General features: G+C 39.3%; 1 protein-coding gene across 1 annotated transcript in view; it reads right to left on the bottom strand.

Moving 5' to 3' along the window:
• KEG (protein kinase KEG) overlaps positions 1-20,358 on the bottom strand; it is a 39,377-nt gene extending 19,019 nt beyond the window's left edge. The window contains exons 1-7 of the mRNA XM_089161745.1: positions 19,279-20,358; positions 12,758-13,126; positions 12,448-12,678; positions 11,398-11,523; positions 10,943-11,279; positions 10,694-10,851; positions 2,830-2,987 (exon numbers count right to left, since the gene is read on the bottom strand). Of these exons, the coding sequence (XP_089017871.1) occupies positions 2,830-2,987; positions 10,694-10,851; positions 10,943-11,279; positions 11,398-11,523; positions 12,448-12,678; positions 12,758-13,126; positions 19,279-20,039 (2,140 nt within the window). The 5' untranslated portion in view covers positions 20,040-20,358. The remainder of the gene's footprint in view (positions 1-2,829; positions 2,988-10,693; positions 10,852-10,942; positions 11,280-11,397; positions 11,524-12,447; positions 12,679-12,757; positions 13,127-19,278) is intronic.
• Between the last annotated feature and the right edge of the window lie 632 nt (positions 20,359-20,990).

Here is a 20,990-nt window from a genome sequence, read left to right on the forward strand (position 1 = left end):
TGCTTCTAAAAGAAGACCACTGCATTGATGTGGCTATTCTAGGTATCTCCATTCTGGCTCTATCTGGAGCCACATGCCTGTACCTGGAGAAAGATTCATAAGTGTGGACATTTTTGTGATTACATGCACAAGTACTGAACTACTGATGATGGTTGACACTTTCCTTTAGCTCAATAATTGGCAACTTGACAGGTGCTCATTTCTCAATATGGTGATAGAATCAAGTATGATGCTACCTCAGATTAAATGGCCAAGATATTATTCTGTTATGTTTGATGGCACTTGGTTTCCTGGCCCTAGTAATTCCCAGAATCTGATTGAGGTTCGAAACGAACTTCCTAGCATCAGATTGAGATCTCGAGGTCGTAGGGGTTAACCCATTGGCTTGCTCATTCTTCCTAGACACTCTCATCTTCATCTGCTTGGAATAAAAAGGTGAAATCTAAAGCCCCTAAAATGCAAGAAAGAAATAAAAGAAGATGATCTCAATCAATGCATTATAGTGAGGAAACCTAGGAAGCCTTCCCATTTGAGATCCTTCTTATTTATGAAAAATGGAGGAGGATCATGAAGACTTATGTTGCAAGACTTCTTGCGATATACTTGGGGGAGTTGGCTTTTATTGTTGTGAATCTTGTGATTCAATACATTTGGTGGAAAAGAAGTAAAAGAAAACAGCAATCCTCAACATGCTCTATTGTGCAGATCTAGGAGCCAAGACATTTGACTTAAAAATGGACTTCATCACATTAGTTCTGCGGCCAGACACTTCTAGGCATCTTGCCTTTTGAGGGGATCCTTTGGAATATATTAAAGGAAAAGAGCCTAGAACAACAAAACAGCTGGGGCGGGGGGACCCCAAACCAAAGAAAAACTATTACAAAGCCAAACCTCTTACGAAGCAGTGAAAGGCATTGATCAGGTAAATTAACAAGAAAAGAAGACAAAAGCTTCTTAGGCTCTTTTTGGTATCAATTCTCATTCTCTATTATGCCTATTTAAAAGAAATAGGTACAATAATTCATTATTGGTCAAGAATGAAAAATGGTTTGGTGAATTTTGTCAAAAATAAATTATAGAATGAAAAATAAGTTTGGTATGTAAAAATAAAAAATTGTTAGAAAAAGATAGTGAACAAGTGAGAAAAGAGAAAAGAGAAAAAATATGGTTTTTTTATAAAAGAATGTGTATTGACTATTTTACCCTCATCTTAACTATAAAATTTTAAGTAAACCTTTGCATAAATGAAGAAAATGAAATTCTCACCATAATCCATAATAGATAAAAAGTCTATTATGGATTTTGGAGGCTTTTCTATTATTTTAAATAAAAACAAAACCATTTATGGTACCATTTCCATGCTCTGAGGCCACCACAGTGTTTAAAAGTCCTGATATATCATGTAGGCTGGGCAGCAAACCCCAGCCTAAAAGACAACTAAAACACACAGAATTAGTCCATCAAGTTGGACAGGAAAAAGTCCTCCAACTCGGCGAGATCTTAATATAAAAGCCTAGAGATGGCCACCAAAACCTAGATCTTGAACCATGCTCACAGTGGAGCTTCAGGTCAGGCAGCGGTTCTTGCTTCTCTTTAACCTCCATTAATCTACATCACCCATACAGCTATGCAAAGGAACCATACGAACAAAGGGCAGCATAACAAAATTCCAAAGAGATGCAAACGAAAATTTTAAAAATGGAAACCCAAAGGATTACACATTCCTTCTGTATTAGGTATTGATGATACTCAATTTAAAAAGGAAAAAAGTTTTCATAAATTGCAAATCAATGTGAATTCAACCATGAAATATTATCCTAAGAAGTTGACAAAAATAACTACCCTCACGGCCTCACCTGATGTTGTTTGTACCTTCTAGATCAAAGCACAAGACTTGGTACACATGTTTACAAACTCAAATTTTCAATCATTCCATTAAGGGTCAGTCAAAAAATTGCTGGACAACAGACTCAAAAAATACTACCTCACTAAATATTGTGGTTTTCTTCCTGTTATAAAAGAAGATATGAAATCCCTTGCTAAAAATCTTCTCCTGGCCACAATGATGTCAAAGATTCAATGTAATTTTGTAGCTCCATTTATTCTAAAAAAACCTTCTGATGCAAAAAAAAATGGGCAGCAAATTTGATTTCTCTATCCTATAATATTCATTCTAGAAGGATACCTGCATCCTTTAAACCATCAAGAAAGTCTGCAGAGTTTCGCAATCATGACCAGAGTTCTCAACAAGCATGTCGCAATCACGAGTCATGACCAGAGTTCTCAACAAGCATGTTGCAATCCCAAGTCATGACCAGAGTTCTCAACAAGCATATAGCACAAAAGCAACCCAAAGAATTTTATTTCCAAAAAGTCTAATTAAGTACAGAAATTACATTACAAGGTGAAACTTTGACAATTCCAGCTGATTAATCATGGTGACCAATGTTGAGAACTTAAGAGAAATTTACCAGCAGAAGCTTACAATTCAAAAAATGGGAGGATTTTGATTGAAGCATCATTTTACATAAATAGAAAGACCCTTTATGCATTGTCTTTCCTTTATAACATTTCTAATCAATGTCCACTATATTGATTGGTCAAATTAGTCATCCACATGACACTGATTTCTGGTCGGTGGAAAGAATATACATGAGCGTTATTGGTTCTCGGTGAAAGTAGTAATAGCTTGACAAGAATGAATCGTATTGTTCAGTCTCAAGAAATTTTAGAATGGCTGTAAAGCTGTTGCTGATAGAAAAAGCAACAAAGTTATCCATGCAACCTACAATTTTGAGCCAACCACAGCTTCTGATAATATAGTTTTACCTGTTTCATGATCCTTCTTTAGACTAGCCGCCATACAGAGTGCAGTACCAGATGGACTTGGGGCATCAACTGCTTCAGCTATCTCCTCTTTGGATGCAACTTCCACCCATCTTTTTACTATAGCCACGTTCCATGCTTGTATGCACATGTGCAAGGGTCTGGGAAATCAAGGGGCTAGCTTAGCTTATAACATTTAGAGAAAGACACACTAAACAAACGCAGAGTTATTCCCAGCTCTACATCCTTGTCTCCGAAAACGTCAATGAAATGTTATCAAGCATTAAATATATTTTTTCTTGTAAAAGAGCACTTCAAAAATATGCCTTGAGCCAAGTGCAAACTACAAAGAAAATTTTATTTTCCAGCTACAAAGTGTTTCCTCTAAACCATGTCAAATATTTGAAGGATCAAAATTTCATATAAAATCTACTATCATCCAAAGGAGCAAAATCTCCTCAGAGTGAAGCTTACAAAATTCTGTACAGGTCAGGAACTTTAATCATTCTCATCGAATAATTTAACTAATAACTGGATGGTTTCATTGATCAACAAATTGAATAAACTGATCACAAGCACATCCAATAGGGGAAAAAATAAAATAAAATTTTGGGAGGGGGTATGGGGGGATGTTTTCGGTTGGGTCGTTGAGGGGTGTTGGCCGGTGGGGGAAATTACACACTGAGAAATACACTCAAGTAAAGAGTGCAACTTCCAAGTTATCCCATAACATCCAGGCAAAGCCTCAGTCAGGGAATACGTTCACCATCCATGAACATAAAGACCATGTGAAACAATAGACATTAGAATATTGCCCAAACTGAGGCAACAAGAGTCAATTCGATATTCTGAAATCGAACCACTATTCAACTTGTGATGCAAGAAAGCCCCTAAGTTTCAATCCATGGTATTCCTTCTTTGAAATATTCATAACCAAGTCATGGCAGTTCATGCTTGAGGGATCTGAAATTTTCCTTCTAAAGACATTTTGATGTAGCTATGAAGAATAAAAGAGCAAACACTGTTCATGGTACTATTTGCACGAAGCATATAAAAAGGTCATATTTGCCTTGTATGGGGATGCTTTTTAGATGATCATGAGGACCCATCAAGGGGAGAAAGCTTCTATCCTAACGCTGTCATAGTTTAGTAGCTACTTTTAAAATTAGAAACAAGGTTTAGTTTCTAATTCCCATCTACTTAAGTTTTATTTTTATTTTTTGGGGGTATACAATTATAGAACCTGTAGCCAGTACCTAGTAAACAGAAGAGAGAATCATGGAATAGAAAAAGGCAGGGCCAGAGAGTTTCTTCTAACATAACAAGTAACAACCAACATGTATTAACAAAATAAAGAAAATACTCATTAGGAGAAGAATGAGTATTGATGGGATGGATCAAATTTACTCTAGCATACAATTTACTGCGGCAGCAGCTCAGTTGATTAGAAAATCATGAATAAAGATGGAAGCTAAAAGGAACTGAGAGTAAAAAGTATTAAAAAATGTTCAAAATAATTGATGGAGACATGGTTCCAGTAATTGATTGGACACACACCGATGACACCAAGGTTAGATCACTCTCTAACTTCATCACCAATGAGCCGCAAAAGCTTGCAGAGCAATTTCATTAATCTAGTCCATGTTCAAAAGTTGCCTCTCTTCCAACCATAGTTATCAAAGTGGCAAAGTGACCACAACGTATGAGGGCTTCTCCAAGCGCCACGGTGATTAGGCGGCTCTATGGCGTCACCTTCGATATAACAGTGTTCTAGTGTACACTTTCTACGACCATTTTATGTGACATATATAGCATATTACGATTTATGACTTAGATAATTCTGCTTATAAGTTAAACAAATATCAAAGAATCACAATGATTCAAGATTATCATAAAAAATAAAAACACAAACATAAGTTCATTTCATCGTAATACAATAGCAACATCCCATATCATAAATGATTATGATTTATATAGATATGAAAGTATTCTACAGATGACATCAGTCCTAACTTGCCTCTGTTTCTTTAGTCGTAAATTCATCTTATGTTTCCTGTTTCATGGTAACAAAGTGAACAACCAATAGTACATAGTGTTGTGACTTATAAAATAAATTTTGATCATTTAAAATAACCCAAAAAATTAAATCTATATACAAAATGTCAAAAAAGCACCAGCTCAGCCTGTAAGGCGTCATTGGCATACAAGGCGTTGCCTAGAGAAACAAAGCATACATTTTTTTTGCACACACACACAAAAGGTGGGCCATCGCCCTTGGGCCTCCTAAAACACCTTGTCATCAAGTCGTTGCTTGGGTTTCACCAAGCTACACTTTGTCAAATATTACAACTAAATACAAAATGCTTAAAATTAGGCTCCTATAGACCTAACCAAATAATCAAACTAGTTGGTAACTTATTCTGACTAGTAAACTGAAGTAAACTCAAAACAAAGTCTCAATCAAGCCCCTTAGGCCTTAGGCTTTAGGCTATCGAAGGACATATTATAATAATTTAAATTGAAGATAACATAGCTTGTCACCCAGCTACGATGGTTCAGGCCCATAAACATAGTCCAACACACAGAAAACCAATAAGAATAAAGGCCCAACATGTACACAACCCAACCATAGACCTATTCATACGTCATAAGTATTGACACTCCTACTCAACCAAGAAGTCTTAAAAGCATAACATTGAATGATGCTAAGATTCCTGCCTCAACTCGACCATTAGTATCAAAGGACTCAAATAAAGCCACAAATTTGGACTAAATTAGTCTTATTTGAATAATATCATATTCTTAGCGTCTACTCCCCTTTTAAACCTGTTGAAGTGACCTAATACAATGAAAACGAATTCAACAAACCAAATTAGGCCCATTATATCAAAAACGCAAAAATTACGAAGCCTAGGCCAATAAAAACCCAACCATAGGCCAAAATAAAGTCTTCTGACACAACAGCCCCAAATGGACAACATTAACAGCATGAATGTGGGTGCTGTACAGCTTGGTTCAGATTTGATTTAGTTTTCATCCTGCTGTATTGGTGTTGAATGATAAGGTAGTAATGGTGCAAATGGTTATGGATGATGGACATTGAAGATAGTAAGATAACTTTGGCAAGCTCAAATCCAACTAGTTTTCCAGCCACAGGAATCCCACTTAGGCCCTGCTGTAGGCATCTCACGTGAGCACTCCTTAGTCAAACAAGAAAGAAGCCAGACAGTTTGCTGTAAACCATCATTGGATCCTCTGAAAGCAGCCCACTGTATAAAGGATGGCTTTAGAAGCCTAAAGTAGATATACAGTAGCATTAAAATGGAGACTCAGAATTTCAAAGCCCCTTTAGAATTCCCCATAAATCAACCACAGTTTCAAGATAAATAAATTTGTGCCCAAGAGAGAACTGTTTCCAAGAAGTTAAAATGAAAATACAAAAGCCAGATTCAAGCTCAAGTTAAAATTAATATACCAAAAAGCTAGATTCAAACTCAAAGACTATAATTTTTCACTACTCTTTAGAAATTAGAAGACTAACAAATAAATGTAGGGATGTTAAAAGACTACGAAAAATAACAACATAACCATGGTGGGAGATCTCGCGAGATCTCGCCGAGATCTCGCGAGATATCTCGTTTTTCCACCTTGGCGAGACGAGATGGAGGTCGAGATCTGCGAGTTGGGATATCTCGCAAGAGATCTCGCCATATCTCGCTATATCTCGCCATATCTCGCTATATCTCGCCATATCTCACCATATCTCGCCATATCTCGCCATATCTCGCCCTGGATCTCGCTGGAACTCTCAATTTTTGCCTTTTTTTTGTGGATTTTGGCTGAATTTTCACTTGCAACTACTCTTAACACATCTACAACAAGGAAGATCAATCATTCTCTACTTGTCTGATGAATTTATGATTTAATGACTTATATAGAACTTCTAATGGTTGTATAATTATTTTATTCTTGAAAATTGAGATTATGATACTCATATGGATGGAATTTTGATAACATTGAAGTTAGTTGATGCATTTGATATACTTGCTTTTCCTTTATATGCTTTAAAGGTTCTATATTACATGTTGTATAACATTGCATTCCATAATCCTACTACATTTCGGTTTCACACTATGGGTAGACTTAGAAATCATACATAGGGTTGTTTATGACAAATCCAAGGCCACCAACGTGTTCAAAAGGCCTTAATTAAGCTAAATACCAAGTTTCAACCCAATTGGGACCCTAAAACCCACCGAGATGGGCCACCGAGTTGACGCGAAAAAAATTGTATATCTCGACCGAGATCTCACCGAGATGGTCGAGATCTCTCTTTTTCAAGGTGGCGAGATCTCTCTCGAGAGCGAGATCTTCTACCATGAACATAACTACCAAGGAAACAATTCTTTGAACAACAAATCTGTGGCGATCACATTATGCAGTCGGAGAACCAAAGAAATCCCCATCCAATTGAACCTGCAACTTATTGCTGATCATACACAGTCACTCACAGCTTGGTAGCTGCAGCTTTTTTGGTTTCCTACTCAGAGAACCAAAGAAATCCCCATCCAGAGATAAATCAGAAGAGGATATATATGTATATTTACCTTTCTTCGTCGGTCAGACTGCATCTAATCAAACAAAGCTAAAAACCCTCAGAATTTTAAGCCGGAAACAGATAAGACACATGTAGCAAGCTTCAGAAACGGCAGTAGACAAAGAACCAACTGTGTCTAACAGAGAAGTAGATGAAAGCACTGGGACAAAGATCTAAAGAAATAAAAGCCCTAATATCACCAGACCAGCGTCAGTTAAAAACAACACCTCTCTTAAGATGAGAATCAGGAGCAAGCTAGACGCTTGGATGCTGAACTTCTCCACCAACCAGATATCAAAATGAAGCAAAACTCAGACACTACTTGATCGACTGTAACTCAAACAAATTCTAACAGCTGGCACTAGGAAGAATACAGAAGTCTAGTGTATTAAATTCAGCTAAAAGCAACATAAATCCAGATCAAACAAAATTTGCAAAACGCCTCCAAATTGTTCCCGATAAGATTAGCAGATCAACCAAACTTGATAGGATTGAAGTGCCACGACAAACTTCCAGCCTCTGGCTTAAAGTAGCTGGAAAACTAGCAGGTCAATAGCAAACTTGACACTGAAGAACCCCAAATACCGACTTCTTGATGAGCTTCAAAGAATTGTTTCAGTTTTCCCTTCCCAGGGTTTAGAGGGGCAAGGTGGGTTTTTTATTTTTTTTTTTTTTTTTTTTTTTTTTTTGAGGGGGTGTTGGTGGGTGATTTCCGGGCAGGGTGAAGGGGGGAGGGTATGATATGAAAACGAGGGTACTTTACTAATTTTCTCGCTATAAATTTCACAGGAGGGTATTTTGGACATTTAACAATGGGAGTTAACTGGGCTTGACTGCCAACTGTTAACTTGTGACTCAAATGTAATTTTGGGCGGATAAGTGACTCAACCCGAATTTGAGCCTATTTTAAGTGACTCAAACATGAAAAACTCTAGAATTTGTTGTGGCACCAATGCCATGCAGAACCACTGCTCAAAGAGCATCCAAGGTTAGGCCTTGGGGTCTTCTTAGCCACCAGTGTCATCGTTTCTTTCTTTTCTTGGTGTAGCAGTAACAGCCGGAGATAGCATAAAAAAGACCATGTACAGTTGTATATTGTACAGAGAATGCCCTTACAAATTGATAAAAATATTCTCTTCATATCCAAAACCTCTCTACCATTATGTTCAATCACAGGATTCCACCACTGTAAATTTGTAAACTAAGTCAACAGAGAATCAACTCATATTTCAGAAATCATATCCTAGCCAAAATCAAACTTCTTCCGCAAGCAGACATCTTCAACAATCAACACGGTACAACATCAACATCTAAGCCATGTCCAAACTTATTTAAGTCGCTACATAAATCCAAAAAGCTAATAGATCCGTTAATAACTGCCAGCATTGCCAACATTCCACCCTAGGTCCTGAAAAGTTGAGCAGACAACAACAAAGTTGAACCAAACAGGGCCGTCCACATGGATCTTAGATCCACAATCAGCTCTAATTTAGGCTCTATTAGGAGTATGACCTAGATATGCATGCCTTTACTTACATCTTCAACATCGTAAGAGGCAATCTTTGTAACCTCAACCCCCAACACCAACCCCCCCCCCCAAAAAAAAAAAAAAAAACAGAAGAGGAAAAGATAATAATGAGAAGTCATATCTGATTGTTAAGTAAAAGGCAAGTTCTTTCACATGTCTGTTAATAATGGTCATGGTTCAAAACATCAAAATCCCTACAGCATATTTTGGTTTTGAAACTCATTGAAACATAAAAGCATGCTGATGTGAACACAGAGACCCCCCCCCCTCCCAAAAAAAAAAATGGCTGAACCCCAATGCGGGCCCCACACCTAAAATGCTGGCCAAAGCCCATTCCCAAGGCATTTTGGTCATTTTTCCAGCCCTACGAAGGCTCAAGAAGGGTCTGGCCGGAACCCCCTCGATCCAAGGTTTATGTATCTATCAAATTTTTTATTTGGGATAATACTATGTGAGTTATGAAAAAGTCCCAGTCCATTTTAAATTCTTATTCGAGTTGTGTTTGAGTGGGTTTCCACTAATTAAGTTGTGGATAAGATAAGACTCATATATAAGAAGTATTCTTCTCTCTTAGGAGTTTGCCTTTGATTAGAACTTATCTATATAAAGTGGTTGTGGTTTATTTCATTAGGGAGTCTTTTCCTAAAGAGGACTCTTATAGATACGTCAGTCTTTTATTTCAAGAAGAAGTCTTTTATATTAGGTGGTAGTTAAGTTGGTCTCTAAGCCTTAGTTGAGTTTGAGTCAAGTTCTTCTTTCTTCGTAAAGGCTATAAATTAGCCTCTGCTCATTGTAATTCTTAAGTTTTGATTGAATAAATTTACGAGCCTTTGTTGAACACAAGGTCGTAGTTCTCTTTGGGAGGACAACAGCAGATTTGAAGGACTTTCCATTACTTCCAGCAGTTATTCTTAGTTCACAGTTGCCATTAATCAATTCCAGGAGCTCTCAACTTAAGTGATCATCCCAGCCCCATCCCCCCCCCCCCTCTTCCCTGCCCATGCAAAGCTTCCCTACCCCTGGCGGGCCTGGCCCTTCATCTCCAGCGCCCTCCCCCCTCTTCCCTCTCCTGCGCACCTAGGGAACCCCATCCCCTTTGCTGCTGCACTTCAACAGAAGCCTCACCAACCCCTACAGCTCCCCTATCCCCCTACCCTACCCCCTGCGACACCACCTAGGCCCTCCCCCACCTTCCCCTACCCTACAGCTCCCCCATTCCCCTCCCCTCTTGGTTTGTCCTCCCCTGTGGCAACAGTAGAGCCCCTCTCTTGTTAAACCCCAATCCCCACCCCTTTGCCTTCCCTTTCCCCTCTACTCAGGTTGCAATTCACCAAAAATTAGGCTGTACACCAAAAATCAGACCCGAAAACCACCTAAAACCCACCGAAACATGGTATAGTGGTGTGCCAAGTTTCGGCACGGTCGAAATTTCAGTATCTCGGTGTCTCAACCAGACAAAACAAAATTTCAAACAATGACCACATGCATGTCAAGACTACAAACCTCACACAAAATTAAGATCATATCATCAAAGAACCATTTGGTCTTACATCAAATTTTTCAACATATAGCTATGGGTGTGTGTATATGTACGTATGTATGCATGTATGTATGTGATTGTTGAACTAACCCAAGCTTCACAAAGCTGCAGTCAATGCCTAGTATATGAACCACATCCATTTCAAGACTATAAACCTCACAGAAAATTAAGATCATATCATCAGAGAACCATTTGGTCTTACGTCAAATTTTTCGAGTTGCGAAAACCCATGGAGCTGCAACCCCCATTTTCCAATATGACAATAGCACACTCTGTGTAGTTCTTGGCAATGGCTCTGTGTAGCACAGATTCACCTTCATCATCCACCGCATTGGGATCAGCCCCTGCCATCAGTAACTCCTGCAAAAATTAGAAACAGATCAAGAGAAAATCAGAAAAATCTAAAATCAAACAAGGAAGGAATCAGTTATGTCTGTGAATGAGAACTTACACGCATGCAATCTGGTTGGCCATGGTACGCACAAACATGTGCAATGGATGGACCAAACCCTTCCCTAATCCTAGATCTAACATTAGCAGATCTTCTGATGAGAGCAGAAACACATTCTGGGGAACCAGCTGCTAAGGCAAACACAATTGGAGGATCTCCGTCTTTGTCAAGGACATCCACATCTGCCTCCTCATAATTCAAAATAGCTTCTACAAGTTCTAGGCTGCCCCTTCTACAAGCTAAATGCAGGGCAGTTTGACCATCTGTATTTTGTGCTTCTAATAGAGAACAGAGTGAGCTACCATTGTTTCCTGTTGCAGCCTTTGCAAGCAGCCCTCTACACGCACGTGCACACACAGACACGCAAACACACAGAGAAAGAGAGACAGGTTAAACAACAAACCTCATACAACGGTCCTTCAAAACAAGTAAGATATCTCCCACATTGGACTCACCTAACACCATCCAAATTCCCTTCAAAAACAAGCTGATGTAGATGGTTGGGGTTGTCCTGGAAAATCTCCAATACAGATGTAGGGGATGGTTCCGTGGCATTCATACCAGGGCACTTGGCCAATTCACTGAATTTTAAAAATAAGACATGGCATTTCATGATTCAGAAACCATTTATGGGGAAAAGGGGTAAACTATAGTCGTTTCGCAGTTACAGAAAACACAAAGTTCCATTGAAAAAATTCACCGTCAAACTAATCAATAGAACACCCGAAAAACAAGGTCTGGATGAAGGCCACAGAAAAGGAGACATGAAACTGAGTTGACCATCCTCCCTCAAAGTACCAAATCCCAAAAAGAAGACACTGTTTCCTCCTAATATTGGTCACACTCTGGTTATGAAACCGCAAAGAGGACAAGCTAATAGAATTATTCTGCTTAAACTCCACCTTTGGTTAACCAATAAAGTGACTACGGGGTAAGCATATGAACTGAAAGATTATATTCATAACTAGTGTTCAGAAAAAGCAACTTCAAAATAATTAAGAAAAACAACACACAAAAATTGGTGGTTGCAGAAATAGTACTTATTCAGGAAGCGCATTCAACCTTTAAACTGACTGGTGCCACAGATACGTGCAACTAACCTGGACAGGCAGAATTTGTAGTCAACCCAGTGAACAATCTTTTTTTTCTTTTTCCCTTTTGGTTTACTCTTCTTTTTTTTTTTTTTTTTTTTGGTGGTGGGGGGGGGGGGGACCTTTGGTTTTTTGGTCACCAGTACTCAAATTACTGAAAAATAGATCAACAAATGGGATTCCATGGTTCAGAATAAGTTCTATGTTTATTTAGATCTGGAGCCAAGATACTCTGCAGGAGAAGTATTCTGATCTATCTGACAAGTATTAGTTAGCGCAAAATATAACTTCATAACATCATAGTTCATTATCTCTGGCTTCAAAGGGATTTAAAAGATGAAAATAACGACTAACAAAAATAAAGGAAAACAGAGAAGGGCAAAATTTGAAGGGTCACAAGATGTAATTCCATACTTGTCAGGGCTTGCAGGAGGGCTACGAGGAATCTCTTGCAAATGGCGAAGGAATATTGCAAGCATTGCTTGGAAAGTGGGTCTTCTCGAAGCCTTAAACTGTAGGCACTCACCAATCATCTTCCACAACTCCCTCGGTATCCCAACACCCACAACACTGGCATACTGTGGAGGCAGTCTGCGAGCCTTAACTACAGCACGATAAATTTCTTCTGAGCTTAAACCAGCCCACCTGTAGAAAAGTCTCAATTTATTCAGCAGTATGAATTGCAAACTTCCAAAACATTCAAAAAATATGTTACACTACATACGGGACAGAACCGGTGCACATTTCCACCAGGGTACAGCCAAAACTCCAAGCATCCGACTCTGTAGATATACCAAGCGCATCATCCCAGAATATGTTCAATGACTTTTTTAAGGGCTCCCATGCCTCTGGAGCTGTGTAATGTGGACTCAGCATTGTGCAATCCATGCATGAATGCATTCTTGAAGAATCATCCTCGGGAACTGATTTAGCCTTTCGACAAAAGGGCTTCTTCAGAACCGCTGGAAGACCATAATCAGAAACCACTGCACGACCACTGGCATCCAAAAGCAAGTTGGAGGGCTTCAGATTCATACAAACAATACCAGCTGCATGCAACTCAGCAACACCACGTGCAATATCTGCCCCATATCTGCAATCAACAAATGCCCAATGGGTCAAAACTGGAAGGAACTACAGATGCCAATAACTTCCAGACAATGAAGACATCATATGAAACAAAAAAGTCAATCAAATGGGCAAGCAAAAAAAGAAAGATGCAAAAACACCATTGACTATTGAAAAACAGGCATTAAGTCCAATATTTCATTTCTAGTTGGTAAACGCCAGGAACTTGATTCATATCATCCTGAAACTTTAAAATAGAATTACTCGAGGCCCAAATAAGTCAATGGTGGTAAACAAATCTTTGACAGACCTAACGGTAAGTTGTATACAAAATTATTTTTCATAAGAACTAAACATATCCCTCAAGATGAACAACCTACATGCATACCCTATAACATATTTGTTTATTAACAAGTGGTTAGTAACTCCTATGAAATATATTTTCCCATAGTAATAGTAACTCCTAAGAAATATATTTTCCCATGGTAATAGTAACTCCTAAGAAATATATTTTCCCATGGCAATTACAACATCTAGGGGGGAAAATTCTCAGCTTCTTGCTCAAAGCCCTTATCACCGGAAGAGCAAATGTCATCCATAAGAAAAATTAAGACAACTGCTCAGGATTCGTAAAAACCATTCAGTTTTAGAAGCAATGTCAGATAAAACCAGAAGAATATCTAATCTCAAGGTTTTTTCTGGATTATAATTGTTATTTTGGTTTTTCTTCTTGGAGCTTACAAAAAAAGTTAGGATGTTGTTTGATTCTTGAGCAAGCTCCTTTAAATCTTTATGCATGTATGCCCTCCAACAACAATCACACTAGCTCCTGAGTCAAACAGATAAAATTTCTTCTGAGTTCCCTCATAGGGGGCTTGCAGCACTTTAGAGACGAAGAATTCTGCAGAAAATTTTCAGTTTATAGCCTTCATCTTCAATCCCCAAGTAAGTACAAGCACCCCACCCCAATCCGAGGCCCACCCGCAAGCTTCCCCCAACCCCTGCTTCTGCGATTACAGTGCCCCTCCCTGTCACACAACCTCATACCCCCCCCTTCCAAGAATCCTGAGGCAGCACCCTAGGACTTCCCCACCCCTATTCCACTTAAACCCTCTCCTCCCCAACCATAGGACAAGCTTCCAGCCTCCCTTCTTACTCTTATCTTCTTATTCAACCTTCTAACCAGCAGCAGCTAGGAAACCGAGAAAACCCAACACCAGAATTATTCCAACCCATTAAAACCTAGATTAACTATATACTCTAAACCCCATCTGCAATTCCCCCAACCTTGCAGGATCATCTTTCCCATCCCCTTACACCCGATCCCAACCCCCATCCTTATCCTACTTCTAAAACCTAGAATTTCTGCAACTTGTTATTAGGGAACCCTAACCCTATAATTTTCAAAACCCTAGATCTCCCTAAGCCTTCATTCAAACCTTAAATTCTTTTAGGGTGCCTTGGTTGCTTTCTTGACTGGGTCCTTCAGATTCTGAAGACAGAACCACCAAGTTCTGCGTTTTGGTATTAGTGTCCCTTTGAGCTGCTCTGAGGTCTTGTGTCTTCCTGATTTCTCTTGGTAGGTTCAAAGGAAAGAATTTTTTGGCCTTTGTGTATGAATTTACATGTGTTCTCTCTCCATGATAGCTACATCATCATTATACAACAAGGGTCTTCCTAAAATAATAGCAAACAACCTCATGGGTACTAACTACATCACACCAGACCTCCTTAAAGTAAGAACGGAGACTGATGGAAACCAGACACCTCTGGGTTACTTCTAATCTCTCACAGTTTAAAAGGGAGACCTTATAGGGTTGGGGATGCCTCTCAATTTTAACATTAGTCCTCTTTACAAATCTCAGTCACCAAAGTAGAACTACTACCACTATCAACAATTACCAAAGCTTTATATTCACCTGATTTGAGCTTGGTATAGAAGATACAACTTCTCTGGTCTTCTTCTGTTTCTGCTACCAGGATCTTTGATATGAGTCATATGACACTGAGGGAAGAGTTGCAGTAAAGGTATTCTTCATATAGGGGTCTTAGAGTCAAGTTCCTTAATATGTTGAATCATCCATGGCTCTGATAATTGCTGATTCATGCTCGCTCTGACACCAATTGATGTAACCCAGGGTCTGGTCCAGTCTTCAGAATCCTCTTTTAGAGAACCAGCAGTAAACTAGGGTTAAACCATGCTGTAATAGGCCTGATCCCAACCAAATTTATGGAAAGCAGCTTGTATTGCCCAATAATACCCTGCAGTTGTAGGTTTATGGCTGATAAAAAAGGTTCTAGGGTTTTGGAAATTTTTGGGGATATGAAATTCCTTTGTGATATGGGTTGTGAAGGGATGATTTCGTAAGGGGAAAGGTTCGGTTAATGTTTTGCGGTAAACTATAATATGCTCTAAGATGATAATTAGGATCCTAAGGGTACAACCCATCACAACAGATAAGTTCCTTGAGATGAAAGCTATCAGAAAGGGTTTGAAACTTGGAGGGGATGAAGATAATAATATAGGAGGATATGATCCCCCTAGTTTGGTAGGGTTTGGATGGCTAAATTAAAAAGACATTAAGGTTCTTGCTTTTGGGGTCTCGGGAAATACGAGAATTTAAGAAAATAATTATATCTTGAAATCGAGCAATAAGAATGGGGTCACATTGGGTTCTAAGGTCAAGTGTTGGAGGGATGAGGTTCCTAAAGTTCGGGATAGATCTGACTGTTAGATTGGCGTAGATCTGACCTTAAAATTTGGGTCACTGAAAAGGTCCAAAAATTCAAGAAAATAAAAAACAAGGGTGCAGCAAAAGGGGAAGAAGAGAGAAGGCTAGGGAGGGGGTTGAGAATGCAGTACTGTAGGGAAAGGCATCCGTTGATCAATTGAAGAAAATTGGACTCTTCTATGGCTGCCGCAAGCTTTGAAGATGGTGGACCGAATTGAAATTGCAGAAAATTGTTTGAATACTAAAAACCCAGGTGACTTCAAGTTTTCCTTCAACACTTGTTTATTCAATTCACCAAATCTGATTTGTTACATAGTGGGGTGGTTCTATTCATAGTAGTATTACATTGAAGGAAATAAGTAGGACTCAAGAAACCATTTTGATTCAACTTAGTAAACCCTACTTGGGCTCAACTTAGGGAATCCAATTACAACTCAACAGCTTAAGAAAAAGGACTCTTTAAACAACTAAACAAGGAGTCTTCTAAAGAACTCCTGAACAAAGACAACTTGCAGAACAAACAACCAACTTCCAGAAAGAATTCTACTTGAAAAATTAGATTCAATTTGGGACTCCCAACTAGACAAAAACCCTTCAAAAACTTGTTAACCAAGGACTCAAACTCAAAACAAAAAGTAGATCTAGAGTCCTTGTAGAAAGTCGAGTACAACTATGGATATCCCTTCTCTAATTGGGACTCCTAACCAGATTGGGAATCTAACCACTTGTCCAAGTGAAAAACAAAAATTACATGTTGGATCCTAAAATTAGTCTAGACTCAGCAGGACCTTTTGGACCCCCTCCCCCAAGGAGGTGGTAAAATACCACATTTGCCCTTCATATGTTTCGGCTAGCCTATAGGTGCACCTTCTGGGGTCTATTGTGGGGCTCCAAAACTGAGGTGCCCTATGGTTGCCAACCCTAGTTACATCAATGACTGGATAAGAACATCAACAAACCAAAGAAGATCATAACTATGAAGCAAGGGAAGAAACTGAGATCGCCAAACAATACAGTTCTGAGGCATAAACTTGACATGAGGAAGTGCTGGAAGTTATTAATAGGAATACAGGAGAAGTCAGGAGGCTGAGCACCAAAAACCGAGAGAGAAGACGACGAAGCCATTAAAGCTCCACAAAAAGAGGAAAAGACAGACAAGAGCAGATGGGAAACCAGGAACACAGGAGAACCTGTCACCAATTATACCATTTAAGACAAGTTGTGGCACTCATAAACAAGTGGACCGAAATAACAACCAACAGAATACAGCTGTAAGGCAAATCAAGAAAAGAATCTGAGATAAGGGACCACGTGAAGGCGAATGTGGCTTTCTTCTAACAAGCCTTAACCCAGCAATTTTTGCTGAGATGCTGTTTCAATGCCTTGACCTCAGGCTATAACAGTGGTCCACCAACCATTGAGCGAAGGCCGGCCCTAGATTGAGACCAAAAAAAAGAAAACTACAGTCTAACTAGGCTTCCCAATCAGGGTTCCAACTCAAATGGAAACTAGTACAAGTCTAAGAAAACTCCTACTCCTAACCTAAAACTAACTAAAATACTAAACATCTACAATCCCCATGCAAGTTGCAAATAATTAAACAAAAGAATCCTAAATCAATTCCAGTTTGAAGACTCAGTTACTAATGCGTGGAGAACTCCTACAGCTGTTTTAGTTAGTTTTTTATTGAGGCCATCCAGAAACCAAGATATCTTGGGTCAACCAAAACGGTTTCTAGTCCAAGAATTGTTTGTTGACATCTCTTTTTCTGAACTGCCCACTTTTACAATTTTACAGCTATTACATGACTTGGTATCTAAAAGAGAAAGTCCAAAATAGTAATTTTCGGTTTGGACCCAAGCTTGCTAGTGTGCACTGAATGTGTGCTGTACACTAACCTTATTATTAAGACTGCTTTCATATAATTTAGCTACTGAAATGTAAATATGCAATCAAAACACATCAGGCTAGGGAAATATAAAACAGAACACTCAACACTTAATAAACGGAGTGTCTTAGCGAATCTAGTCAGCTAGTTGCACACCACCAAAGGTGGTTGCGATTATCCTCCAAATGCAGCAGACATGTATCCCATGATACTTCTGCCTAGCAATATACCACACTAATCCAGTAATCCTTCCCAATAAAAAAGTACATTTTTTTTTTTTGGGGGGGGGGGGGAGAAGGGGGAGGATTATTAGCTTCATCCTCCAATCACACATAACCATGTTGCAGAAGAATTGATTGAGTAGAAGAGCCAAAAAGCACAAAGCTATCAAGTGATTAGCCCTTAACAAATGAATATTTTGGGAAAAAGCCTCTCCTTTGCAGTGCCGACACTTGCAAAACTTCCAGACCTTGTTTGAAACCAAGATGAACTTGCAAAACCAGGTAGAAAGCAGTTTAGAGCCTTGCTTTTCACTCCAACAAGGTCAAAATGGAGTTCTCTCTCTCTCAAAACATGCTAAGAAAGATGTTTCTACCAGAGGTAGCCAGTAGTTTTGGTTAAACATGACCAAACGATGGTATACCCCAAGGTTTAAATCTTCTCTTGGTTGATGGTTCTGCTAATAAACTTTCCAGTCTTGTTAGTCTATTTCATCAATGCAATTCTTGCATGAGGTGCTTCTTAACCAACCAACATGCTCAATTAAGTTTAACTGAAACGATAGTCATCTTATATTTCTGATAGATTGTTACATATTGAATTCAATTTCATTTCAATGCCTTGATCACAGAAAAAGAAAAAAACGACTCTAATCTATCTCAGCCTGTCAAAAATTTTGGGAAATATCCTCTGTTATCTAACTCTCTACAAGGATCCGCCCTGGCGGGGTTTTACTTCTCTTAAAGAGTGCCTTAGTTTTTCTGCTTACGTGGGAAGGAATCCCTAATCATGATTGTGCTCAGTGACACCCATTGTTATTATTGCAAATCCTTGATAAAAAAATTGCACTCCTGACTTGCATGCCCAGACAGTAGAATACTTAATCTACGGCTCTATATTTCCAATTTGCTGAAAGCAACCAACTCTACCGGGAAAACAGAAACTACTGAATCACTTATTCCAAATAAAATGAAAAGTAACTGAAAGAATGCCATACCATGTTTCACAAGTCACAACCCTTCGCCCCTTTCTTTTAACAAAAAAATTTGAGATACGTAATGGCACAGACTAAATATTATCGTCATCAATTTGTTAACCTTCAAAATTGTAAAATGATGTAGAACGAAGTTCAACAGAAAATCTTAATTCACCCAGGAAGAGAGAGAGAAAGAGAGATTGTTAAGACATCATAAGTTTGCCCAGAAGACATACTTCTATGAATCAGAGAATATGTTCTAAGCACAAATTATGAGCAAAATGGCTAACAATGTTTGAACCAATCTAAAAGGTAGAAGACTGAAATGCAAATGCAAATGCAAATTGAAGTTTAAGGACAACCTGAGAATTTGTTCAAGAGTAAGCCGCCCTTTGTTCTGCTGCATCTCCGACTGTATGGAACCACTATACTTATCCATAACAAGGCAAAGCCGACCATCCAACCTTGTAGCTCCATGGAAAGTGCAAACATTTCTACACCACATCGACGCACGCCGCAGATTCTCAAGCTGACTCTGCACCCACACCAAATCCGTATCATCCCCAACTGCTACCCTCTTCACCGCAACCTTGTGTCGACACCTACCCGTTGCAGAAGAAGAAGCCAAAGAGGAGTTACCATAAAGCATACCAAACCACATCTCTACCCCAGCCCTCCTCCCCTCCCCAAGCCGACGAACCAGCTTCAAGTCCTGGTGCGAAGCAAGATCGATAACCGAACCAGCACCAGTACCGCCACAACCAGAGCTGGAAGTATGAGACTGACTGCTCCGCCTTCTCCAGCGTCCGAACTCTTCCTCTTCATCGTCAACATCGGCTGCTCCATCGCCTTCGCTATCATCATCCGTGAAGTCGCAGTCGAAGTCGGCGGAGGAGGAGTGAATGAGAGCAAGAACAGCAAAATTCTTGCGAAGAGCACTAACAGCGTTTCCCACAACGGTCAGGTGCCGACATCGGGGGCAAGAGAGAGTAGTATCTGAAGACGCTGCAAACATTCGCGATAAACACTCTTTGCAGAATCCATGACCACATTGGAGTAAGAGTGGCACTCTCTCTTCCTCATCATATTTCGTATGGCAAACTGAACAACAAGGAACCTTCATGTCTTCTTCTTCACCTGAGAAAGCAGATCGATGGAAATTGATCGGAATTGAGATTATCACTTAGAAACCGAATTCGGATTCACATTCAATTGAAATGAAAATTGGGAGTAATAGAAACAGATCCATCCTTGAGAAGTGAATACAACAGAAATCGAGATGGAATCCAAGTGGCTAGATGAGATTAGATTTTGTGACAGCGTAACTGAGAAAGAGCAGAGCAGAAGAAGAAGAAAAAGAAGCACAAGCTGCTCTACAATTTCCACCCCTTTTCTTTCGCCCTCGCTGCGTTCGACACCCCCAACCCGTTTCTTCCGGCGATTTTTTTCACTTTTACTTGTTTGTATTTATTAAAATAAAAAATTAAAATATATATATATATATTGAAGGGAAAAGGAGTTTCTGTAAATGGAAAGCTATTCAGACAGAACGTCTACACATGCAGATGTGGTTGTGATCGTTGGATTGAAACCCATGTGATGATTCTTTGTTTCCTAGGCTTCTAATCTGACGGTTCGTGTTACTTTTCACCAGTCGCTATTTATTTTGCGTTGGTTTGGGTTTTCTACCGAAACCGTGTGCGGACGCTTTGGTCATGATTGTTGAGTCTCCACACGCTTCAAGATAGAGAGATTCGCTGCTGAAAGTGGACTGAGATTGGTGGAATCTGAGGGGCCTGTTGGGCCTGTTGGGCTTGTGCATCGTTGATAAAGCCCACCAACAGAGGTCCAAATAGCAACCGAGGAGAGAGAGTATTTTCTTTTTCTCCTGGGCGTTGGACGTTGGGCGGTCGGGGTGAAGAGAATCTGCTAGCTATTATCTCATAATTAATTATTTTAATACTTAAAATGTCCGAAATACCCTTGGCACAACTCGAAGAATCCGATATCACCATCGAGAGGGAAAGATGAAGAGATTCCTTCTTCAAGGAAAAATCATTCCAAAAGTAACATT

Source organism: Hakea prostrata, chromosome 7 (assembly GCF_041222555.1).
Source record: "Hakea prostrata isolate BN-2017 chromosome 7, UWA_Hpros_2, whole genome shotgun sequence".
Classification (NCBI taxonomy): Eukaryota; Viridiplantae; Streptophyta; class Magnoliopsida; order Proteales; family Proteaceae; genus Hakea; species Hakea prostrata.